The sequence below is a fragment of the Emys orbicularis genome, chromosome 24 (genome assembly GCF_028017835.1).
Source record: "Emys orbicularis isolate rEmyOrb1 chromosome 24, rEmyOrb1.hap1, whole genome shotgun sequence".
Lineage (NCBI taxonomy): Eukaryota > Metazoa > Chordata > Testudines > Emydidae > Emys > Emys orbicularis.
This window is the reverse complement of record NC_088706.1, coordinates 17,925,171-17,945,646: the sequence shown is the minus strand read 5'-3', so window position 1 is coordinate 17,945,646 and position 20,476 is coordinate 17,925,171. Positions and strand designations below refer to the sequence as shown.

The following is a 20,476-nucleotide window of genomic DNA, read 5'->3' as shown; positions in this document are numbered from 1 at the left end:
GGGGTCCCCCAGGAGATTGGGGTGCCCAATCCGCTTCCAGAGGCGGTGCTGACGGGAGGAAGGGTCGGAGAACAGGCGCCCGCCTGGCCTGACACCAGCAAACTACCTAGCAGGGGACGTAACACCTCCAACAGGGACAGGGCTTAACAGGGCTGAGACCGAGGCTTTGTCCCGTGGTGGAGAAACAGACACAGCAACGGGGGCCGGGCCCCGACCCCAGCAGCTGAATTCCAGAACCAGCAGCAGAAGGGTCCCGCCTGGGAGAAGCTGAGGGCCCTTGCGGGCCAGGGTGTTGCAAGATCCTGGGGGAGGATCGCAGGGAAAGATCCATGTGAGAGAAGGGACCCGGTACCGGGAAAGGGCTCCCTGAGGGAAAACAAAACCTTGGGGGATCAGGAGGCAGCTGGTGGTCCACCAGAAGTACCACTGGTGGTAGCCCCTGGCTGCGCGGTACCTCTCTCTAGAGATATGGGGGCCATATCCCAGCACACCGGGCAAAGACTGCTGCAGAACTTTGACAGCCCAAGACATGCACAGTGGTCCCCCCTTTCGAGCTGGTGTCTGGAAAGAGAGTGAGGGGTCCCTTCGGCTTGATGAGGGACCACTGGGAGGGGAAGACGAAAGGAAAATTCTGGGGAAAGCTCACATAGCTCATGGGTTTGGCCAGGGAGAATCTAGCCAGGGCCCAAGGGAAGCAGAAGGGCTGGTAGGACAGCGTGCTGTTCCTATGGCACCGGGCGGTGGGAGAGGGGTTGTTGTTACAGAGGAACAAGTGTGACCTCGCCTGGCAGCCAGGACCCCGGACAATGGCCTGGCGATGGGGGGCCCTAGCGACTGGTGACCAAGATGCTCAGCCCACCTTGGCAGTCAGCCGGTTCTGGCCAGTGGGAGGACAATGGGCTGAGGAGAGAGGACCCTGGTGACCTGACCAGCCAGTTCAAGCCAGAAGGGAAGGATGGAAGAGAGAGGGCCCCAGCGACCTGTTTACCTGGGACCGAAGACAAAGGATGAGGAGGGGCCAAAGGGGAGATGATCTTGGGGGCTCAGCTAGAAGGAGGGGGTGGCTGTACTGGACAGGGGGAGCAGCCGGAGCCCACCTGGATGGGGGAGAGACCTAGATGTATGGTGCTGAGGGAGGCCAGGCCTGAGGGGCCGGAGAGTTTCCGGTGCTGGGTTCGGACGCTCAATAAACCTCCTGTGTTACACTGGCTGAGTCACTGCAGGCTAGAGATCAGGGGGCATCGTTCCCTCTGGGGGTGGGGGCCCTGGGGGTTGCCAAGCGAGGGGACTGCCCGAGGGGCCCACGGCAGAGACAGGCGTGGTGAAAGCTCAGAGGTGCGGTTCCAGGAGGCAGCGGGGGCAGGGGACCTATCCCTAAGAGAGTGCGACCTTCGCGGGGGGCTGTCACGCCGAAGGGGGGTTACTCCCAGGGGCCATACAGAGCCCAGAACAGGAGGCCTTTGAGTCCCTGACACTGCCCCTCTGGATCTGCCCCCTCCCCTCTCTGGATCAGCCCTCTAACATTCCCCAAAACACTATCTGCCTCCTGGATCAGCCCCCCACATCTGCACTCTGCCCCCCACCCCAGTGCCTGCCATGGCTTAGTCCCCTGGGCCAGCCCCACCCCTCCAGTGCCTGCCCCCTAACTCCCCACCCCGCCCTCCAACCACCACCTTCCCCCTAGTCGTCTCCTCCATCCAGACCTTGCCCCACTGCCCTGCCCCCCACATGAGCCCCTCGATCCCCCCGGACTCACGGCTCCCTGGCACATTGAGCAGCACGTTCCCCCCGCTGTCCCCGTCCCACTGGCAGCTGTAGATGCCTGCGTCCGAGGTGGAGACGTTGGGCAGCACCAGTGACCCCCGGGCCCCGATGCCAATCCTGGTGCGGGGGGGCAGCTCCCCCAGGGTTGCGTTCAGACTCAGCAGCTCCTGGCCCCATGGGCCCCTCCACAGCCAGGAAAGTGGCAGCTGAGTGGGGGACTCCCCACAGGGCAGGACTGCAGCCTTCAACTCTGGGGGAGGGGGGAGAAGAGACACATAAATGGGGAACCAGCCTCCTCCCCAGCCATGGCCTCCCAGCCTCCCCGCTCAGTCACAGCCCCCCGCCTTTCCCCAGCCCCGCCGTGGCCTGATCCCACAGACCAGCCCCCTCACCATGCACCCCCCCCCCAGCCCGGTCCAGCCACCGCCTGGCCCATCCTCCACCTGTCACAGCTCGCCGGCCTCTCCCACACGCCCCCTGGCTCCCCCAGCCCTGAGACATCACCCGGGCCCAGCCCTGGCCCAGACCCTCCCCTGCTCCCCCCTTAGCCTCCCCCCACAGTCTCCCTGGGCCACTGCTTCCCCCAGAACCTCCCACCTGTGGTGTTGACCCGTCTGGCCGTCTCCCCCTGCCTCGGGGGGGCCCCGATCCCGGCCGCCACCACCCAGCCCAGCAGCGTCAGCAGCAGGAGGCAGTGCAGCTCGGGCGCCATCCCCTTGCCCAGTGCAATGGCCCCGCGGTTCCTGGCGAGGGGAGGGCCCCAGGGGTGGGCAGGCCCAGAGCTAGGGCTGCTATTTCCAGCAGGGCCTTGTGGTTTGGCGGGCGGGGCCCTGGACCATGACGTTCTCGGCAGAGGGTCCCAGGGGGTAGCTGGGCCCTGCAGCTGGTGGGGAAGGGTCATGGGGCTCCACAGCGGAGGGGTGCCGAGAGGGGGGGTGCAGCCCCATAGATTGGGGGTGAGTTCTCTGATCGGAGGGGTGAGGCCTGAACGCCCCTGGGATTTCCTGCCTGTGACAAGGCATCCACTGAAGGGGAAAGGAGATGGGGGCAGACCACGTCCCCTGACCCCACCTCCCTCCCACCCCACATCCCCCACCTTGTGACCACCCACCCTGTCCTGCTGCCCCACATCTTGTGTCCCCTCTCGTGGGTAGCTCCACCCCATCTTCCCCAGTGTGTCCCCTCCACCCCATGGAACCCCCACCCTGCATCCCCGCCATGCAACCTGTCTGCCCCAGTGCAGGCCCTGTGTCTGTGAGTGTCTCTCTCTACCCGGCCTCCACACTTCCTGGCACGTCCCTGGGGACTCTGGGTTGGTGTAAACACCCTTGCAGGTGCACGAGGAGCACGGGGCGGGCGGGAGGGAGGGGGGCTGCTTTCTGCCTGGGTGATCAGACCTGATGTTCTCACCAAGTCCCAAGTTCTCCCTAAATCCTCAGCTCCTGGAGTCAGGGGTTGGCAGGGGAATCCCAGCTCTCACTGGCGTAGATGGGGCGGGGGGGCTGGAAACGCTGCCTTTGAAGGTTCAGCGAGGCAGCGAATGCACATTGTTCATTAGTGAGGGGGGGCAGGGTAAGAACAGCCAGTGATTCCTGGGCCTGATCCTGCGATTTTCGGGCCCAACCCCACAGAGGGCGGGGGGGGGGGGGGGAGATGCTAGGGTCTGTGTTTGTGTGTGTGTGGGGGGGGTAGTTGTCAGGGTCTCTAAGGCAGTGGTTGCCAGAGGAACATGGTTGCTGGGGGTGATTGCTAGGGGGCAGTTGCCAAGAGGATGTGGTTGCTGGCAGTGAGTGGAAGGAGGAGCTCATTACCAAAGAGCGGTTGTGACAAAGTGGGTTTTTTCCTCCTTATTATGTTGTACTTGAGCCTATGTGAGTCTTACTGTTTTGCATGAATGCGGTGTGTGCCTCAGTTTCCCTGTGTGCTGCACCAATACCTCGGTGGAGGGAATAGGGGTGTGTGACTTTTGCTGAGACCCTTGGGGGCAGGTGAGGTGGCTCCAGCTGCCTGTACTTAAGTGATGGACGGTGCCCTTCATAACCTCAGACCCGGGGGGGGGATGCCACCAGGTGACACTTTGCCCGGGAAGCGAGACAAAGACCAGAGGAGGGGCAATGGGGGTGTCAGGGGCCAGGCAGCTGGAAGTCAGTCAATCTCTGCTGGCTTGGGGCTCAGGGGGAGGGCCAGGACACTGGCTCTGGGCTCCCCTCCCCCTACAATGGACTTTACTGAATGTTCCTAATGTCTGTGTTAACAAGCTCTGTCCTGTGCTGTGTTCCTGTCAACTAATAACCTGTCCATGTCACACGCTGGCTGGGAGTCCCGACTGGCTGCGGAGTTGGGGTGCAGGGCTCTCTGGCTTCCCCAGGAGCCCCGCCCAGGTGGACTCGCTGTGGGAAGCGCACGGTGTGGAAGGGGATGCTGAATGCTCTGAGGTCAAACCCAGGAAGCCGAAGCCATGTAGGCTTCTTGCCTTGGCGACTCCTGACTGCCTTCATTCAAAGCAGTTCCAGAGCATTGGTCCTGTGACTCTGTACACAGTTGCCAGGAGGATGCAGTTGCCAAGGGCAGATGCCAGGGGTGGTTACCAGGGAGATTTAGTTGCCCAAAGTGTTTGTTGGGGTTGGTAGCTAGGGAGAGGCAGTTGCCAGGTGTGGTTGCAGAGAGGAATGGTGGTTGCGAGGGAGAGGCAGTTGCCAGGGGGGTAGCTAGGGAGAGGCGGTTGCTGGGGTGGTTGCCAGGGAGAGGCTGTTGCCAGGGCTGGTTGCCAGGGAGAGGCTGTTGCTGGGGTGGTGTCATGGAGTAAGGGGGGGACTCAGGGCCCTGCACCCCCGGCTTCCTGCGATTCACCATGACTCTCAGCCAGCCAGTAAAGCAGAAGGTTTATTTGGACGACGGGAATACAGTCCGAGACAGGTCTTGCAGGCACAGACAACAGGATACCCCTCAGTTAGGTCCATCTTGGGGTCCCCGGGCACCCCAGGCCCCCTCCAGAGGTCAGAGCCCTCCCTGCCTCCAGCTACCTCACCAGCCAGCTTCCCAGAGTCTGCCTTCAGCGACCCCTCCCACAGCCTTTGTTCAGTTTCCCGGGCAAAGGTGTCACCTCGCCCCAGCCCCCTCCTGGGTTCTCAGGTTACAGGCTCAGGTATTTCCCTTCAGTCATTCTCCCATCCCCCAATGGAGACCATCCTAGCCACACTCCCCTGTCAGCACTTACAGATCACAGTAAGAACAGTCCCAGTTCGTCACATCTCCCCCCTTCGAGACCGAACTGAGCGGGGTCACTTTAGCCAGTGACCCGGGGAAGTTCGAACCTACCCCCGTTCCCATGGATGCCCCAGCATCCCTCCCATTCCTGGGTGAGAATTACACCAGGCCCCTCCAGTTTCACTCCCCCCCTTAGGTCGGGGGTGCTCGAGGGCATTTGCAGTTCGCATGGGGGAAGGGTTATGCGGCCTGTGCCCTTTTCCCACCCCAATACCCCTGGGGTTCCAACTGGGCTGCGGTCTTCTCCCAGCGCTCCAGTCTGGAGGTCTGTGCTTCGGGCTCTCTTGGTTCAGAGCCCCCCTTTTAACCTTGGCCACCCTCTGGAAAGGCTCCTCTATGCTGGGCAAGGGTCCTAAAGCCGTTTTCCCCTTGTCCCGGGCCTTCCTCCCCCTCTGACAGGGGTCACAGGATCGGCAGTACTGCCGGACAGTAACAAAGACCCCAGGCCAGTAAAAGCTCCGTAGCAGCCTCTGCTGGGTACGCCAGGTTCCCTGGTGCCCTGAGAGGGGGGTGTCATGGGCCCGGTACAGCAGCTGGCGGCGATACTTCTGGGGTACCACCAGCTGCCTCCTGAACCCCCCTGACTCCATTTTCCCTGGGGGAGCCCATTCTCGGTACAGGAACCCCTTCTCCCACAGGAACCTTTTCCGGCCACCTCTCCCCATGGCCTGTACCGCACCGAGGTCGGCCAGGTCCCTTATCTTCCGTAAGGAGGGGTCTTTCTGCACCTCGGCCTGGAACTCAGCAGCTGGGACAGGGATGGCCACCTGCTCTCTCTTGCCGGCTGGGTCTGAGGCCGCAGCCTCCCTGAGCCGTGTCCCTGGGCGTTCCCTCCCCACCAGGTTAGGGTCCTGCGCCTCGGGCAAGGCACCCTCCCCAAGGCCAGGGCGCAGTGCCCCTCGCCGGCTCTGACGGCGGGTCACAACCAGTGCACTTGGTGGGTTGCTTGACCAGTCCTCCAGGTCCCCCCCCATCAACACCTCAGTGGGCAAATGCGGGTGCACCCCCACATCCTTGGGGCCCTCCTTGGCCCCCCACTTCAGGTGTACCCTCGCCACGGGCACTTTGACTGGTGTCCCGCCCACCCCCGTCAGGGTCAGGTAGGTGTTGGGCACCACCTGCTCTGGGGGCACCACCTCGGGCCGGGCCAGCGTCACCTCTGCGCCCGTATCCCAGTATCCATCGACCTTCCTCCCATCCACCTCCAGGGGAACGAGGTACTCTTTCCGGAGGGACCGCCCCGCGCCCACCGTATAAACCAAAAACCCTGAGTCTGGAGCATCCCGCCCCGCAGAGGAGCAGGCCTGGAGCTCTCCTCCCTCCTTAGCAGGTGGTACTCTGCCAGCCCCCCTTCCCTGGGAGTGCTGCCTCTCGCCCGGCTGGGTCTCTACCCAGTCAACCCTCTGTGGGTTTGGTCTGCTCAGTCTGTCCCTGAGCCTGGGGCACTGGGCCCGTATGTGACCTCTTTGGTCACAGTGATAGCAGACCATGTCCCAGGGGTCCCCTCGAGTGGGTTGGATGGACCTGACGCTGGATCTTCCCCTTTGGTGGGGTTTCTCCGCATTTTCCCGCTGGGATGGCCCATGGTGACTCTCGCTCTGCGTTGAGGTGGGACTGTTCCTTTGGGACTCCTCCCTGCCAGCCCCTGACCGGCTCTTTACAAACTCATCGGCCAGCCGGCCTGCATGTCGCGGGTTCTCTGGCTTTTTGTCCACCAACCACAGCCTCAGGTTGGATGGGCACCGCTCATACAGTTGCTCCAGTACCAGCAGTTTAACCAGGTCCTCCTTTGTCTGGGCCCCATCTGCCCACTTGCTGGCGTATCCTTCCATGCGGACGGCTAGTTGCAGATATGAGATCTCCGGGGTTTTATCCTGACTCCGGAACCTTTCCCGGTACATCTCAGAAGTCAGCCCAAACTCACGTAGCAGGGCCTTTTTGAATAGTTCATAGTCCCTTTTTTCCGCCTCTTCCAGTTGGCGGTACAAGGCCAAGGCTTTGGGGTCCAGTAAGGGGGTGAGAGCCCGGAGTTTGTCTGCAGGATCAACCTGGTGCAGCTCGCAGGCCGTCTCAAAGGCATCCAGGAAGTCATCCATGTCCTCCCCCTCCTTACGTGGGGCCATGATGCACTTATCAAAGCTTCGTGCAGTCCTGGGTCCCCCCTCACTCACCGCAGCCGGGGTCTCGCGGCCCTTCAGCCTCGCCAGTTCCAGTTCATGATGCCTCTGTCTCTCTTCATGCTGCCTGTGTCTCTCATTCTCCTCCCGTTCATGCTGCCTCAGTTTCTCTTCATGCTGTCTCTGGTGTTCACGATCCTCCAGCTCTCTCAGTTTTAGCTCTATCTCCCATTCCAGCCCATTCCGCTCCACGGATGCTGCGCGTGGCCGGGAGGATCCCCTGCTGGCCGGCGAGCGTTGCCGGGAGGATCCCCTGCTGGCCGGGGGGGACCCTGCGCCCTCGGTATTTGCTGGGCTCCTCCCCACCCTTCCCCTAGGCATAGGAAGGAGGGGTCTCGGGAAGCCCTCAGCAGCCGGCTGACCACTCCCAGCTGGGACAGACACTGGGGCCTGCGCTGCATCTGCCAGGCTGCTTCCCTCAGAGACAGGGATCAGTTCATTCGCGCGATCTCCCTTCTCCAGCTGGGCAATGAGCTGTTCTTTGGTGAGCCTCCCAATGCGCACCCCCCTCTGCTTGCACAGCTCCACCAGGTCGCTCTTAAGCCGCTTGGCATACATCTTCCTGCTGGCCACTCACAGGCCTGTGTGCTCACCGCTCCCCACAGTCTCCAGGGAGACCCCTAGTGTGCCAGCCCTTCTCGAGGTCACCACCTCTCTCTGACTCCTCAGCACGCCTGGTCCCCGTCAATCCCCCTTTGTTTTACTTCTCCCCAGTCACTTACTGCAGGAAGCGCCGTCCACGGGGTGCAGTAGATCCCACCGCTGCCACCAGTTGTCATGGAGTAAGGGGGGGACTCAGGGCCCTGCACCCCCGGCTTCCTGCGATTCACCATGACTCTCAGCCAGCCAGTAAAGCAGAAGGTTTATTTGGACGACGGGAATACAGTCCGAGACAGGTCTTGCAGGCACAGACAACAGGATACCCCTCAGTTAGGTCCATCTTGGGGTCCCCGGGCACCCCAGGCCCCCTCCAGAGGTCAGAGCCCTCCCTGCCTCCAGCTACCTCACCAGCCACCTCACCAGCCAGCTTCCCAGAGTCTGCCTTCAGCGACCCCTCCCACAGCCTTTGTTCAGTTTCCCGGGCAAAGGTGTCACCTCGCCCCAGCCCCCTCCTGGGTTCTCAGGTTACAGGCTCAGGTATTTCCCTTCAGTCATTCTCCCATCCCCCAATGGAGACCATCCTAGCCACACTCCCCTGTCAGCACTTACAGATCACAGTAAGAACAGTCCCAGTTCGTCACAGGTGGTTGCCAGGGAGAGGCCATTGCCAGGGCTGGTTGCCGGGGGGATGCGGTTGTCCGGGTGGTAGCTAGGGAGAGGCGGTTGCTGGGGTGGTTGCCAGGGAGAGGCCGTTGCCAGGGCTGGTTGCCGGGGGGATGCGGTTGTCCGTGTGGTAGTTAGGGAGAGGCGGTTGCCAGGGGGGTTGCCAGGGGGATGCGGTTGCCGGGGTGGTAGCTAGGGCGAGGCGGTTGCTGGGGTGGTTGCCAGGGCGAGGCCGTTGCCAGGGCTGGTTGCCAGGGGGGATGCAGTTGCCAGGCAGGTTGCCAGGGGGGATGCGGTTGCCGGGGTGGTTGCCAGGGAGAGGCAGTTGCCAGGGCTGGTTGCCGGGGGATACGGTTGCTGGGGTGGTTGCCAGGGAGAGGCCGTTGCCAGGGCTGGTTGCCAGGGGGATGCGGTTGTCGGGGTGGTAGCTAGGGCAAGGCGGTTGCCTTGGGGGATGCAGTTGCCGGGGGGTTGCCAGGGCGAGGCCGTTGCCAGGGCTGGTTGCCGGGAGGATGCGGTTGCCGGGAGGGTTGCCGGGGGGACGCGGTTGCCAGGCGGGTTGCCAGGGGGGATGCGGTTGCTGGGGTGGTTGCCAGGGAGAGGCCGTTGCCAGGGCTGGTTGCCGGGGGATACGGTTGCTGGGGTGGTTGCCAGGGCGAGGCCGTTGACAGGGCTGGTTGCCGGGGGCGGGGGGGGGGGGGGTTGCCAGGCTCTCCTAAGCTCGGGCTGGCGGGCCCGCAGACAGACCCCGCCCCGCCCCTTCGGGCCTCTCCGCTGCCTCCCGAGACCCCTCGGCCCGGCTCGGGCTTTCGGCTCCCTCCGGATCCGCTCGGCTCTTTCCGGGACCGCCCGGGTGGCCCCGCCCCCAGCTGGCCCCGAACGCGGAAGTGCGGAGCCTGCGGTGGGGGAGCCGCGAGCGGAGCATGGAGGGTGCGAGGCCGGGGGGGGCAGTGACCCTCGGGGGGGGGGGCTCAGGGTGCGGGCGGGAGGGGGGCTCAGGGTGTGTGTGTGTGGGGGTGACCCCTGGGGGTGGGGCTCAGGGTGTGTGTGTGGGGGGGGGTGACCCCTGGGGGAGGGGCTCAGGGTGTGTGTGTGTGGGGGGGTGACCCCTGGGGGAGGGGCTCAGGGTGCGGGGGGGGAGGGTGACCCCTGGGGGCGGGGCTCAGGGTGTGTGTGTGTGGGGGTGACCCCTGGGGGAGGGGCTCAGGGTGCGGGCGGGGGGGTGACCCCTTGGGGAGGGGCTCAAGGTGTGTGGGCGGGGGGGTGACCCCTGGGGGAGGGGCTCAGGGTGTGTGTGTGGGGGGGTGACCCCTGGGGGAGGGGCTCAGGGTGCGGGGGGGGGGAGGGTGACCCCTGGGGGAGGGGCTCAGGGTGTGTGTGTGGGGGGGTGACCCCTGGGGGAGGGGCTCAGGGTGCGGGGGGGGGGGAGGGTGACCCCTGGGGGAGGGGCTCAGGGTGTGTGTGTGGGGGGGTGACCCCTGGGGGAGGGGCTCAGGGGGTGTGTGTGGGGGGGTGACCCCTGGGGGAGGGGCTCAGGGTGCGGGGGGGAGGGTGACCCCTGAGGGTGGGGCTCAGGGTGCGGGGGGGAGGGTGACCCCTGGGGGAGGGGCTCAGGGTGTGTGTGTGTGGGGGGGTGACCCCTGGGGGTGGGGCTCAGGGTGTGTGTGGGGGGGTGACCCCTGGGGGTGGGGCTCAGGGTGCGGGGGGGGGGGTGACCCCTGGGGTTGGGGCTCAGGGTGTGTGTGTGGGGGGGTGACCCCTGGGGGAGGGGCTCAGGGTGCGGGGGGGGGAGGGTGACCCCTGGGGGAGGGGCTCAGGGTGTGTGTGTGGGGGGGTGACCCCTGGGGGAGGGGCTCAGGGTGCGGGGGGGGGGAGGGTGACCCCTGGGGGAGGGGCTCAGGGTGTGTGTGTGGGGGGGTGACCCCTGGGGGAGGGGCTCAGGGGGTGTGTGTGGGGGGGTGACCCCTGGGGGAGGGGCTCAGGGTGCGGGGGGGAGGGTGACCCCTGAGGGTGGGGCTCAGGGTGCGGGGGGGAGGGTGACCCCTGGGGGAGGGGCTCAGGGTGTGTGTGTGTGGGGGGGTGACCCCTGGGGGTGGGGCTCAGGGTGTGTGTGGGGGGGTGACCCCTGGGGGTGGGGCTCAGGGTGCGGGGGGGGGGGTGACCCCTGGGGTTGGGGCTCAGGGTGTGTGTGTGGGGGTGACCCCTGGGGGTGGGGCTCTGGTGTCCCGGGGGAGAGGGTGACACCCGGCAGGTTGGGTCTGTGACCCCCCATCTCTGCCCCCAGAGCCGTGTGGGGCGGACGGGCTGGCTGGGGGAGCCGCAGCCCCCCAGGAGCCCGGCGTGTCGGTGGAGGCGGTGGGCGCAGAGCCGCAGCCAGACCCCGGGGGGACGATCCAGGTGCTGCGGGGGGAGCTGGCGGCCGCGCTGGCCGAGGTGGAGACGCTGCGAGCCGTGGCCACCGTGAGCGAGGGCACCAAGCAGGAGGCCGTGGCCGCCGTGCGGCGCCAGTGCCAGGAGGAGGTGGCCTCGCTGCAGGCCATCCTCAAAGGTGGGACCCCCCGGCAGCTCTCCCGTGCTACCCCGCTGCCCCCTGTACTTCCCCATAGCCCCCGTACACTCCCCCGCTGCCCCCTGTACTTCCCCATAGCCCCCGTACACTCCCCCGCTGCCCCCCTGTACTTCCCCATAGCCCCCGTACACACCCCCGCCATGCCTACTGCCACTCCCCGCACACCTCTGTATTCCTACTGCTGTCTTCACGTGCCCCCCACCTCCATACATGTACCACGGCCCCCAGCCACCTGGTACTACCCCATACGCACCCCCGTACACTGGCCATGGCCCCATACACACCCCTGTACGCCCGCCACAGCCCCATACGCACCCTCATATGCCCACCACAGTTCCCAGCCTTCTGCCATGACCCCATACACATCCCCATACACCTTCCATGGCTCCCAGCCACATGGTACTGCCCCATATGCACCCTCGTACACCCGCCACGGCTCCCGGCCAGCCGCCATGGCCCCATATGCACCCTCGTACGCCTGCCACCGTCCCATCCGCACCCCTATATGCCTACCGCCGTCCCCAATCTGCCCACATGCTCATCCCCCCCCACCTCTGCCCCCCATCTGCCACCAGCCCAATACAGACCCCCAGCCCCCCACCTGCCACCAGCCCGATATAGACCTCCACGCCCAGCCCCCCATGCCCAGCCCCCCACCAGCCCGATACAGCCCCCTTACATCCCAGGACACTGCCCCACACCCCCTCCTGTGTGCTCCACTTCCCCGGTGCCCGTCAGTGGGGATGTATGTCGGATGAGCTGGACGTGAGCTGCCAGTGTCCGGAGAAGCCAGACACCCCCCCGCACTCCCCCTGTCTGTGGGTGTCTGTGCCGCCCCAGCCTGGGGATGGGCCTCCACTCCCAGAGGTCCGGGGCGTTTGCCGGGTGGGACCCGGTGCTCCCTGTCCCCCTCACGGTGCCCTCCGCTGCTTCCCCAGAAACCATCAGCAGCTATGAGGCGCGCCTGGAGGCCCTGCAGCAGGAGCAGCATGGGGGGGGCTCATGGGGGGGCCGGGAGCTGAGCCGCCTGCAGCAGCAGCGGACGCAGGGAAACCCCCTGGACTCGCTGGAGCGGCAGATGGAGAAGGTGAGGCAGGGGGAGGATGAGCCCCTGGGGGTGGGGGGAGGGGCTGGGAGGGGCCCTTGAGGGGTGTTGGGGACCCCAGGGTGATCCTCGGGCCCAGGAGAACTCTGAGGGGGTGCTAAGGGTGAGGGGTGGGTGGGTGGGTCCCTGGCTCAGGAGGACTCTGAGTGGCTGTGGGAGAAGGGTGGGGGATGCTGGGCACGGGGGGCTGGAGAAGGTAGATATGGGGGGTTGGGGGGCTGTCGGGTCCTGGCTCTTGCCAGCCCTGCTTCCCAGACCAAGCAAGACTCTGAGCGGGTGCAGGGTGGGGGGCGGGGCATGCCCTCGTGTGGGTTCAGGAACCCATCCTGTGGGTTCAGGAGTAGGGGCTGGAGGCTGAGGGGGTTGGGGCTGTGGGTGGAGGTCTGTGGGGTCCCTGGCACATGTTGTCTCTGCCCAAGATCTTTTTTGTGAGTGGTAATTCGCTGTTATCACTGAGGAAAGAGATCTTGGCGTCATTGTGGATAGTTCTCTGAAAACATCCACTCAATGTGCAGCGGCCGTCAAAAAAGCGAACAGAATGCTGGGCATCATTAGGAAAAGGTTAGGTAATAAGACAGAAAATATATTACCTCTCTATAAATCCATGGTACACCCACATCTTGAATCCTGCGTGCAGATGTGGTTGCCCCATCTCAAAACAGATCTATTGGAAATGAAAAAAGCACAGAGGAGGGCAACGGAAGTGATTAGGGGATGGGACAGCTTCTGTATGAGGTGAGATGCCAAAGACTGGGACTGTTCAGCTTGCAAGAGATGACTGAGGGGGCATATAACACAAGGACCAGGGGTCACCAAAGGACATTAACCGGCAGCAGGTTCTGATCAAACAAAAGGAAGTATTTCTTCATATAACGCAGTCAGCCTGTGAAACTCCTTGCCAGGGGACGTCATGAAGGCCAAAAATATAACTGGGTTCAAAAAAGGATTATAGCAGGACCTCAGAGTTATGAAGCCCTCGGGAATGGAGGTTGGTCGTCACTCTGAACCAAATGTTATGGTTGTTCTTTCAAAAGTTTACATCCGAACCTTGACTTAACCCAGTTTTGCAGCTTTACTGTGCAGAAGAAAAATGCTGCTTTAACCAGCTTAATTTAAATGAAACAAACACAGAAAGTTTCCTTACCTGGTCAGATCTTTGTTTAAACTTTCCCTGTATGTTTAGTAGTGTACGTTTAACACAGCACTGTACTGGATTTGCTTGGTTTGGTCTCTGCTGCCTGATTGTGTACTTCCGGTTCCAAAGGAGGTGGTTAGTTCGTAACTCTGCGGTTCTGCTGTAACTGAGTTCCTGGAGGGTAGGTCCATCGATGGCTATTAGCTAGGATGGGCAGGGATGCAACCCCATGCTCTGGGTGTTCCTAAACCTCTGACTGCCAGGAGCTGGGACTGAACAACAGGGGATGGACACTCAATAATTGCCCTGTTCTGTTCATTCCCTCTGGGGCACCTGGCATTGGCCACCATCAGAAGACAGGATACTGGGCTAGATGGACCTTTGGTCTGACTCAGTCTGGCCGTTCCCATGTTCTTATGCCTCAGGACTCCGAGTGCCTGTGGGTGAAGGGCGGGGGGTACTGGGGGGCAGGGGTTGTGGTGCGGGGGCAGGGGGTGCTGGGGGTCCCTGGCTCAGCCTGTCCCCGCCCAGGCGCAGGAGGACTCCGAGCGGCTGTGGCGTGGGGGTTGCTGGGCATTGGGGGGAGCAGAGGGGGTGTTGGGGGGCAGGGGGTGCTGGGGGTCCCTGGCTCAGCCTGTCCCCGCCCAGGCGCAGGAGGACTCCGAGCGTCTGCGCAGCATCGTGCTGCCCATGGAGGAGGAGATCGCCAAGCTCAAGAGCAAACTCTCCCGGGCCGAAGGGCTGATCCAGGGGTTGCGGGGGCCTGAGGTGAGACCCGGAGGGGGGAACCGTGTGGGGGGAGCGGGGTGGTGGAGAGCCGAGCCATGCAGGGGGGGGGCTGGGGGGAGGGAAGGGTGCCCGATGTGGGTGGACTGGGGTGGTTCTGACTGCGTGGGGAGGCTCACTCTGCCCTGTGACTCCTTCCCCACCCAGGGCTCGCTCTGCGGCTCGTCGGAGTCCCTGCTGTCTGACGCGGAGGCTCCCAGCCGGGTGCCCCCTGCCCACCCTGGGGGAGAGGGGGATGAAGGCTCCGGACCGGAGGGCGAGGAGGAACCGGGAGGGGGCCTGGCCTTCGCCCGCGGCTGCGACAGCGTCTCCATCATCTCCATCGCCAGCTCCAGCGCTGGCTCCCCCCGGCCCCGGCGCCGGCCCAGCCCGGAGCACGAGGACACGGCCTCCCTGCTGTCCACTGGCACCCTGGTGCCCGAGAGCATCTACCTGCCGCCCCCCGGCTTCCAGCTGGTGCCTGATGGGGAGTGGACGCAACTGCAGCAGGAGGTGAGACCAGAGTGGGGGAGCTGCGGGCAGGGTGGGGGGCCGGGAGGTGGGAGTGGGCTGGGGGGTGACAGACATGGGGGGAGCAGGGAGGAGGGCGGCTGGGGTTGTGGGGCATGGAGATCCTGGGGGACATGGGAGGATGCTGTGCAGGGTTGCTGGGGTGGGGGGATGTGGCCGGGACAGAGTGACCTGTGACCTCGGTCCCCCCAGGCCAGGCGTCACCAGGAGTCCCTGCAGCAGCTGAGCGAGCAGCTGGAGGCGGCGACACAGGAGAAGCTGGGACTGCAGGAGGCGCTGAGACGGAGCAGCGAGGACTGTGCCAAGCAGGTAGCATGGGCAGCTCCCCCTCCCCCAGCTCTGCCGATGCCCCGCCACCCCCTGCTAGCCAAGCCCTGGGCCCCCCTGCCCCCAGCTGTGCCGGTGCCCCGCCACCCCCTGGGCTCCCCACCTCCACCCCCAGCTCTGCTGGTGCCCCTCACTCCTGACCCGCAGCCCCCTGCTAGCCCAGCCCTGGGCTCCCCCCCTCCACCCCCAGCTCTGCCACTGCCCCTCACTTCCGACCCGCCACCCCCTGCTAGCCCAGCCCTGCCCCCCAGCCCTGCTGGTGCCCCTCACTCCTGACCCACAGCCCCTGCTAGCCCAGCCCTGCCCCCCAGCCCTGCCGGTGCCCCTCACTCCCGACCCGCAGACCCTGCCAGCCCAGCCCTGCCCCCCCCAGCTCTGCCGGTGCCCCTCACTCCCGACCCGCAGCCCCTGCCAGCCCAGCCCTGCCCCCCCCAGCTCTGCCGGTGCCCCTCACTCCCGACCCGCAGCCCCTGCCAGCCCAGCCCAGCCCTGCCCCCAGCTCTGCCGGTGCCCCCAGTGCTAACGTGCAGCCCCTCTCCCTGTGGCCAGGCTGCTTCGTGCTGACGGCTGAGTCTCTCCCAGGTGCTGGTGCTGCTGGATCAGATCCAGAACTCGGAGCAGCTGCTGCAGAACCTGCAGGCGACCGTGTCCCAGACCCAGCACCGGACCCAGGAGCAGATAGTGAGCGAGGGGCAGAGCAGGGGGGTGCCCGGCAGGGTGGGGGAGACACGGTGCAGAGAGTGGGTGTGGGAATGGAGAGTGATGGCTGGGATCCATGGTGGGGGTCACTGGTGAGGGTCATGGGGGGGATCCAATCCCTCTGCTGACCCCACCCCCTCCCCCAGGCCGACCTGGCGTCATCTCACAAGCGACTCAGCTACGAGGTGCAGCGGCTGAGCGAGGAGAACGAGGGGCTGCGAGGGTCCCGGCCGCCCCCGACCCCTGCTGAAGAGCCACCACTGCCGAGCTCCGTGCAGGTACCGCAGGGGCTGAGACCAGGCGCGGGGGGGGGCTCTAGGTCATCTCCCTGACCCTCCCCAGGGAAGTGTGTGGGGTGGGGAAGAGGGCGCACTCCCATGCAAACCTCCAGTCCCTACCAGGACCTGTAGGCGCTGGTGGTGGGGCGGGGATATCAAGGTGTGGGTCTCACCCCTCTCCCCCCTCCCCCCCCCAGGAACTGTGGGTGGGGGTGGGATATCGAGGTATGGGTCTCACCCACTCCCGGGTCCCCCCCCCCCCCCCCCGAGCTGTAGTTGCAGGCGGGGGGGGGATAACGAGGTGTGGGTCTCACACACACACCACCCAGGAGCTGTAGATGCTGGCGTTGGGGGTACCGGGGTACGGGTCTCCCCCAGGAGCAGCAGGTCCTGGCTTTGGGGTACAGCTCTCTCCCACCATCGCCCCCCAGGAGCTGCAGGCCCTGGTGCGCCGGCTGCAGGAAGAGGCCGGGACCCTGCGCCGAGCCAGCGAGCACCATAGCGAGCGGCTGCGCATTGAGATCGTCACACTGCGTGAGCGGCTAGACGAGGAGGAGGCTGCCCGGGCCCGGCTGCAGGGGGTTCTGGAGGCCCAGCTGGGGGCCCAGCGCGAGGAGAGCCGTAAGGGGGCGGCTGGGGGCGTGGGGACTATGGGGGGGAGGGGAAAGGGGCTGGTGGGGGGCTGGGAATGTCATGGCAAGTAAAGCACCCCCCCTCGCTGTAACATTGTCTCTCTTTCCCCCCCCCCCCGGCTGTGGCTCCATCGCTCCTGCCCGCAGAGCTCATGGAGGGTAAGTGGGGACTAGGGGAGCGGGGTGGGTGTGTCTGTCGCTCACCCCAGCCCCTCACGGTGACTCACCCCCTGCCCCGTCTGTCTCTCCCCAGCCTCCCTGTGCAGCGTCCGGTCGGAGATGGAGCGGCTACAGCAGCAGCTGGGACAGGTGAGGGGGCTGGTTTTATGGGGAAGCAGGGGGGTCCTCGGGAATGGGGAGGGGCCTGTTCTGTGCCCCCCAGGGAGTGTGTCTGGTGGGCATGTCTATGCTGAAGTCTTCCCACAGGCAGGACATGCCTCGGGGGGGCAGAGGGGACGGTGGGGTCATACTGGTTTTCCCTTCTCCCCCGAAGGCAGAGCAGCGGGCGCAGGTGCTGGAGCAGGACATGCAGCGGCTCCAGGGGGACCTGACCCAGCGCGACCAGCAGGGCCAGGCCTGGGAACAGGAGAAGGTGAGTGAGCCGAGCCAGCCCCTCCCCTGCACAGCACCACCCCCCTGCCCCAGGGCGGGCTCCTCACTCAGACGCCCCTGGTGCCCCACACAGATCTCCGGGGGTTCAGGGCACTGGCTGTTAGGCAGTGCAGTTGGGGGCGCCCCTCGTCTGTCCTGGATTCCAGCTCCTCCGGGAGAGACTGGCCCCTTGGGGAGCGCCATAGCCATGTGTACCTGCCGGGACAGTCTGGGCATCTCGCCTGGGAGCCAGCTTAGCCTCTGGCTCTGCGCCCACCCACGGAGAGCCCCAGCGCTGGCTCCTGCCTTTCCCCTCCCGGCCAAGCCTGGGACCTTCCCGTTCAGTTCTCGATGGGCACATGGCCCCTGCCCTGCCTTCCAGCCCCCTGCTCCGCAGCGCTTCCCCAGGCCGGGGGCTCGCTGGGCTGGCGCGGTCCAGGCACCTGTTTCACAGCCAGCCCCACATCCAGCCGCCTGTGACTGCCCCGACCCGATAGGCCAGGAACCCCGCTTGTGTCGGGGTGGCTGCCGGGGTGAGATCGAAGGGGAGTCGAATGACACCTTAATCCCTCCACCAGTGCACCTGGGGGGATGAATCCTTCCACCCCCCGGACACAGGGGGGGTGTAAACTGAGCCCCACCCCGGTTCAGAAAAGTATTCCAATATTTCCCACATTCCTCCTTCCACCCTACACCTCCCCTGAGTGCTCTGCAACCACCCCACCCCGTGGGGCATGTAAGGCAGGACCCCAATCATGGTCCCCAGCTGCAGCTGGTCCCAGGGCTCTCATGGTCTCTCTTCCCCAGGCTGGGCTGGAGGGGGCACAGAATTGGGGAGAGGGGGTGCAGAGGAGTTGGGGGAGGGGGCTGGTTCCAGGGATGTGACAGTCTCTCCCAGGCCGGGATGGGGAGGGAGGGGGTGCAGAGGAATGGGGAGAGGTGGGAGGGTTGGTCCCAGGGCTGTGACACACTCCCCCAGGCTGGGCTGGGGGTGGGTGGGTGTGTAGAGGAATGGGGAGATGTGGGGGGCCTGGTCTCTGGGTTGTGACACTCTCCTCCAGGCTGGGCTGGGGGGGGGGTGTGTGTGTAGAGGAGTGGGGGGACCGAGCCTGGTCTCTGGGCTGTGACACTCTCCTCCAGGCTGGGCTGGGGGGGGGGGGGTGCAGAGGAATGGGGAGATGTGGGGGGCCTGGTCTCTGGGTTGTGACACTCTCCTCCAGGCTGGGCTGGGTGTGTGTGTGTGTAGAGGAGTGGGGGGACCGAGCCTGGTCTCTGGGCTGTGACAGTCTCTCCCCCAGGCCAGGCTGGAGGCAGCGCTGTCCGAGCAGCGGGGGAAGCTGCAGCGGTTGCAGGCGGAGCTGGACACCAGTGAGCAGGTGCAGAGAGACTTTGTCCGCCTCTCGCAGACTCTGCAGGTACCGGCTGGGGGGTGTCTTGGAGCAGGTGCCGTCTGTCCTGGGGGAGCTGTGCCCTGTGGGGGGCGGAGGGGGTGTCTCCGTGGCCCAGGATCTCGGGAGGCATCTCTCACTCCCCTCTTGTCCCTCAGGTGCAGCTGGAGCGGATCCGCCAGGCCCCCTCGCTGGAGCAGGTGCGCAGCATTGTGGACGGGACGCGGCTGAAGGATGTAGCAGATCTCAAGGAGCCCTGAGAAGCTGGGACAGCAAGGGGCCCTCCCCCTGGGGGGGGGGGCACGGATGCCACCCACCCTCCCCCTGTGCGGGCACAGACTCCAACCCCTTCCCCTTCCCACTAGGGGGGCCTTGGACACTGCCCATGCCCCGGGCCAGGCTCTGAGTGGCCATCCTCTACTAACCCCCCTCCCCAGGCACCTGTGGGGGATTGGGGCTGTCAGCCTGGGTAAATGGGTCCCAGCCCCTCTCTGCCCCCTCCCCCCCCAGCTCAGGGATGGTGTCCCCCACCTGCACACTAACCAAAGATGCAGCTGCTATCCAACCCCCCCCACACACACACACACAAGAGCGAGGCCTATGGGGGAGGGAGTCATGGCGTGGCCCCAGCTCTGGCTCCCACCACAGGAGACAGCCTGTTACTGACAGTTACTAACACTGAGGAGGGATTTGGGCTCAAGCTGGGGGAGGCCAGCTCCGTGTCCATCCTCCGTTCTCCCTTCCCCCAGGTTCCTTCCCCCCACAATGGGTGGGAAGGGGCTGGGCCAAGCAGGGCCCGCCGGCTCCCCTGACACTAACACTCCACCAGCCTGCCTTTGTGTGGAGGGTCCACAGGGGGTAGGGTTAATAAAGGTGACTTTGTGACCATACTCGTCTGAGCCACCTGCATCCATCTGTCTGCTTTAACATTAAACTGCTGCCGCTTTCTCCATGTCGGCTGCCCTGGGCAATGGGGGGCTTAAGTGGGACAATGGCGTGAGACTGACTGAGGCAGCGCAGGTGAAGATGTAGGGCCTGGAACCCCATGCCCCCCCTGCGCCTTTGCCAGCCTAACCTATTCTAAAATCATGAGTCCCACCCTGTAAAATGATGTTGGTTCTTTTTCTTTGCCTCAGCTTTTCTCCCCTGCTGCCACAGCTGGACCCAGGTGCTGGGTATTAAATGAAAGCTGAGATCCTCCTGCAGCCAGTGCCCTAAGCAGGGGAAGCTGGGGCTGTCCAGTGTTCGCAGAGTGCTGCTCCGCTTCATGCTGTGTCTGGTTCCTAGTGCCTGGGCAAGCCAGCCCCACGAGCGTCCCAGCTCCCTGCCTGGGGAGCTCAGCTGGGGACAGCCCCAGCCTCAGTCTCGCTGGTTGTAGTGGCCCTGCTCCCCCCTAGGGGCTGGTGGGGAGGGGGCTGCACCAGGTGACCCCCCCCCACACACACACACCCCTATCCCGTGCAGCCTGGCTGTGGGGAAGCTCCAATTCTGGACAAACTGGAGAAATGGTCTGAAGGAAATAGGATGAAATTCAATAAGGACAAATGCAAAGTTCTCCACTTAGGAAGGAACAATCAGTTGCACATACACACAATGGGCAATGACGGCCTAGGAAGGAGTCCTGCGGAAAGGGATCTGGGGGTCAGAGTGGATCACAAGCTAAATATGAATCGACAGCGTAACGCTGCTGCTGCTGCTGCAAAAAAGGTGAACGTCCTTGTGGGCTGTAGTCAGCCAGACACGAGCTGTAATTCTGCCGCTCTGCCCGGCGCTCACCCGGGCGCCGTGGGTCCGTGCTGGGCACTGAGCGACGGGGACGACCTGGAGCCGGTCCAGGGCCGAGGGGAGCGACACCCCCCCCCCCCGGGCAGAGTGAAACGCGGGTGGGTTCAGGCCCAGGGTCTGTCAGCACCTGGGACCCCCACAGTTGAGTGGCCCTTAGTCCTCCAGGGCCATAGAGTCTAACTTGGGGGTAGAGTTGCCCC

General features: G+C 64.9%; 1 protein-coding gene across 1 annotated transcript; it reads left to right on the top strand.

The window, feature by feature from the left end:
- The first annotated feature begins 9,394 nt into the window (after nt 1–9,394).
- Nucleotides 9,395–18,751, top strand: RABEP2 (rabaptin, RAB GTPase binding effector protein 2). Its single transcript, XM_065422370.1, has 14 exons — nt 9,395–9,401; nt 10,756–11,019; nt 11,979–12,127; nt 13,929–14,048; nt 14,214–14,558; nt 14,769–14,885; nt 15,486–15,584; nt 15,749–15,880; nt 16,312–16,501; nt 16,660–16,671; nt 16,766–16,821; nt 17,006–17,104; nt 18,402–18,518; nt 18,650–18,751. Exons 1-14 carry the CDS (start codon nt 9,395–9,397, stop codon nt 18,749–18,751), a joined length of 1,809 nt encoding a protein of 602 aa, XP_065278442.1.
- Nucleotides 18,752–20,476: the final 1,725 nt, after the last annotated feature.

Coding starts and splice junctions, on each gene's coding strand:
- RABEP2 (XM_065422370.1), top strand. Junction 11,020..11,978: donor GCTGCAGGCCATCCTCAAAG/GTGGGACCCCCC, acceptor CTGCTTCCCCAG/AAACCATCAGCAGCTATGAG. Junction 18,519..18,649: donor GCCTCTCGCAGACTCTGCAG/GTACCGGCTGGG, acceptor CTTGTCCCTCAG/GTGCAGCTGGAGCGGATCCG.